The sequence below is a fragment of the Malus domestica genome, chromosome 13, assembly GCF_042453785.1.
Source record: "Malus domestica chromosome 13, GDT2T_hap1".
Taxonomy (NCBI): Eukaryota; Viridiplantae; Streptophyta; class Magnoliopsida; order Rosales; family Rosaceae; genus Malus; species Malus domestica.
Genome location: NC_091673.1, coordinates 32,394,713 through 32,398,812, shown reverse-complemented (window position 1 = coordinate 32,398,812; position 4,100 = coordinate 32,394,713). Strand labels below are relative to the sequence as shown.

The 4,100-nt window shown below is 44.7% G+C and overlaps 1 protein-coding gene across 1 annotated transcript; it reads right to left on the bottom strand.

The window, feature by feature from the left end:
* Positions 1-205: 205 nt before the first annotated feature.
* Positions 206-1,099, bottom strand: LOC139190941 (uncharacterized). The gene has a single exon (XM_070811433.1). The coding sequence runs from the start codon at positions 1,097-1,099 to the stop codon at positions 206-208; it is 894 nt and encodes a 297-aa protein (XP_070667534.1).
* Between the last annotated feature and the right edge of the window lie 3,001 nt (positions 1,100-4,100).

Sequence of the window (4,100 nt, the reverse complement as noted above, 5' to 3'; positions counted from 1 at the left end):
GTGGAATGGTTCAGGCGGGTTGATGTATGAAGTTGGCGTGAAATTGGCAAGCTTAGCACATTTTAGCATGTTCCAGGCAATCTTTCACCATGCTTGGCCAATAGTAACCCATCATTTTGAGCTGGAAATGTAACTTTGGTCCAGATTGATGCGCTCCGTATACACCTGAGTGTGCTTGTTCCTCACCTAGGCATCTCAGAAGTACTCATTCAAAAGAGCGTCGGCAGAGTGTTTCTTTGTAGTAGAGGAATCGAGGTGCTCGTCGACGTATTTCAGAGCGGTGTCTAGGATCATCTCGAAGCTTTCCATGCTTCAAGTAGTCGATCTGCTGCTGTCTCCACTCTTCAGCGTCGACTGGAAGTACCGAGATGACGTTTGTATCATCCAATATCATTTCAGTAACTAGCGGGATCATCCATCTTTGGTAAACTGGCACGTCTGCAGTTTTGCTTTTTCCTAGTGTCATACTCGAGGATAGGGTAGCGAGAGCATCTGCGATTTGATTTTCTTTTCTTGGTACATGTTCTAGTGTCACAGTCTCCAACTTTTGTAGCAGTTGGGTTGCCAGTCGGAAGTATGGGATGAGATCATATTTCCTCACCTCATATGTAGTTAAGAGTTGATTGATTATGAGCTTGGAGTCGCCAAATACCTCAAGGGCTGTGATTCCCATGTTGATCGCCATTTGGAGCCCGATGATCAGTGCTTGGTACTCAGCGACGTTATTGGAGCATAGTTTGCTTAGTTGGAAGGAATAAGGTAATATTTGCCTATGTGGCGACATGAATACTACTCCTACCCCCACTCCATCTGCTCGTGCAGATCCGTCAAAGAACATCATCCATGTCGGGAAGATGTCGATGTAGAACACCTCCTCATTAGGCAAGTCGTCTGAGATTTTCCAATCGGCTGGGATTGGATGATCGGTAAGGAAATCTGCTAGCGCTTGTCCCTTGACGGCCTTAGCTGGGACGTAGATGATCTCGTATTGATTCAGAAACAACGCCCATTTAGCTAGTCGCCCTATTAAGACTAGTTTGGACATGATGTATTTGACTAGGTCAACTTTAGCAACTAGGTGGATGGTGTACGCATTCATGTAATGCCTGAGCTTTTGGATGACGAACACCAAGGCGAGGCATATCTTTTCTATTGGGGAGTACTTTAACTCAGCACCTATGAGAGTTCGGCTGAGGTAGTAGAGTGCTCATTCTTTCTGGGATTCATTCTCTTGTGCCAAGAGTACTCCAACTAAACTTTCCTGAGTGGCAATGTACAATGTGAGCGGTTTTCCGGGCACAAGCACCCTCAGGACCGGTGGACTTGATAAATACTTTTTTATGCTTTCAAAAGCATTGTGGCATGCTTCGTCCCATATGAACGGAACATCCATTTTCATGAGTCGACTGAACGGTTGACAACGCCCTGCAAGGTTGGAGATGAAACGCCTGATGAAGGCTAGTCGTCGTTGTAGACTCTTCAGCGCGTGCAAGTTTCTTGGTTTAGGCATGCTTTGAATGGCCTTGATCTTTGATTGGTCCACTTCAATGCCACGGTGCTTGACAATAAAGCCGAGGAACTTTCCAGACGTGATGCCAAATGCGCACTTTAACGGGTTCATCTTAAGGTTATATTTTCGTAACCTTTCGAACACTATTTCTTAAATCCTTCAAGTGATCTGATCTTTTCTGTCTTAACCACCACATCGTCTACGTAACATTCTACACTTTTGTGTAGCATGTCATTGAAGATTTTCTGCATTGTGCGTTGATATGTGGCTCCAGCGTTTTTTAGACCAAAGCGCATCACCTTGTAGCAATAGATACCTTTTGGAGTGCGGAAGGTTGTTAGTTCCTCGTCTTCGAGAGCCATGCGAATTTGATTGTATCCAGAAGAGCTATCCATGAATGACAGTGCTTTATGGCTAGTGGTTGCATCCACCATGATTTCGATGATTGGCAAGGGGAAGTCGTTCTTCGGGCAAGCATCATTGAGGTCCCGAAAGTCTACGCAAACACGTATTTGTCCAGATTTCTTAAGGACAATGATGATGTTAGAGATCCACTTGGGGTATTGCACCTCTCGAATGAAGCCTACTTCGATTAGCTTGTCAATCTCAGCCTCAATTTGTGGGATGAGCTTCGATCAATATCGCCTTTGAGTTTGCTTTATCAGTCGCGTTCCAGGCTTGACTACAAGATGATGCACAGCGATGACAGGGTCAAGGCCAGGCATTTCCTTGTAGGTCTAAAAAAAGACATCTTTGTACTCTAGTAGCAGTTGGTAATACTCTTTTGTCTCATCCGCACTTAGCGGCGCACTTACAAAGATAGGCTTCGACTCCTCTTTTGTGCCTAAGTTGAGCTCCTTGAGATCATCAACCGTGGCTTGCCCCCCATCCTCCAGTTGTGGTGGTGCGGCAGTGACGTCTTCCTTAAGGATGTTATCTTCTTTGCCTTCTTGAATCGTGATGTGGAAGACGTCTTGGACTTCTTCTTCAGTGCCGTTCTTTCGGGTTTGTTGGCATGAAGATTGGCCAGTGTGAATGATAGTGCGCCTTCTCACTTTCAGTGATCCAATTGTGTCAACCTCCAAGATTGCTTGGCGTTTCATCCTTGAAGGAATGGAGCTTCGAACATCATATTTTCTTGCCAGTCTGTCGAGCTTTTCTTCATTTGGCATCATTTCCCTCTTTCTAGAAGGCTTATTGTTGTCTTTAAGTCTTTCCAAAGCTGACCATTAGGGAAAGGAGCTAGCCGTGTTGCTTCGTTGCTTGGGTTTTGACAACCTTTCAAAAATAGAGCTTTGGGATGTTGGTGTGTTAAGCCTCTTGAGAACGGAGGTTTGGTCTTGACCACCAATGCGATCAAGTGCCGAAAATCTAGGCCTTGAACGCTTCATCCTATCGAAAACTGACGTTCGAGGACCGGACTTAGGCTCCTCTTGATTTTGTTCAACGCTCACGCTGATATGTTGAATGCTAGTGTTTTTCACTTTGCTTGAAATTTTCACGGGTGCATTTGGTGTGAAGCCGAGCCCAGCTTTGTTTTTGTCAACTCCGTAACCATGCTCTTTCAACTTCTTTTGAGTCTTGGTGAGGTTATGTTCTTTGTCGTTGATGATGTTTGAAACTTTCTTTCCAGGATTCGAAAAGGAAGTGAAGTCATACCCAGCTTTAAACATGAGCTTGTAGGCGTTTGGATTAAAAACTTCTTCAGTCCTCTTGGTTGGAAGAAAGCTTGGTTCCATCCCCTTTGGCAGAGATTTTATGAAGCTTTGTGGTAGTCTTGCAACCTTAGCACCGCTTAGCTATGTCAGAGGCAAAACTGCAATCTTAGCACCGCTTGCTTTGGTTTCAAACGGGGATTGACCATTCTTTCTTCTTGACATCGGGATGTATCAGAATATAGGTGTGTTTGATCCTTCAGAAGGCGTCTTACTCCCTGTGGTTGTTGCAGGTTTAACAGGCTCGTCATCGTTTATGCCTAAAAATGGCACTGCTTGCCATTCTTGCTTTTTAGGTGTTGCTTTGCTTGTGGATTTGATCTCTTCTGGAAGAGCTTCAGGCACTATGTCTTCGTCCATGTAAAACTTGGCACCTGCGAAGTATGATTCCGCTTCGGTGAATGGCTTTGTATCACCATGGATCCCTTTTATCCTTCCTGGTAGAATTTTAAGCATTGGTGGAGGGTGGATGGTACTACTCCATTGTCGTGGATCCAAGGCCTTCCTAGGAGCAGACTGTAGGAAGTTCTTGCATCAATCACGTGGAATATTGTGCTTGATTTAAGTTCACCAATGGTCATCTCTACTCGAATCATGGCCATCGCTCTTTGTCCTCCTTGATTAAAACCTTGGATTAGTAGACGACTTAGGGATAATTCATCCACTTTGATGCCTATTGTGGTCATTCTTTATGGCCGATCCACCATCCACAAGCATGCGGTTGACTTTATGGACGAATAAAGGATGATTGTGAGGCTTGGATCCTAGCAGCAAGTCTTCATTGGTAAAGTGGATTGCGTCTTGGGTAGCACAACAAGTGGCATACTTATGTGGTTGAAGTTTCAAGCCTTCATCCTTACTTTCTTGCACTTCGT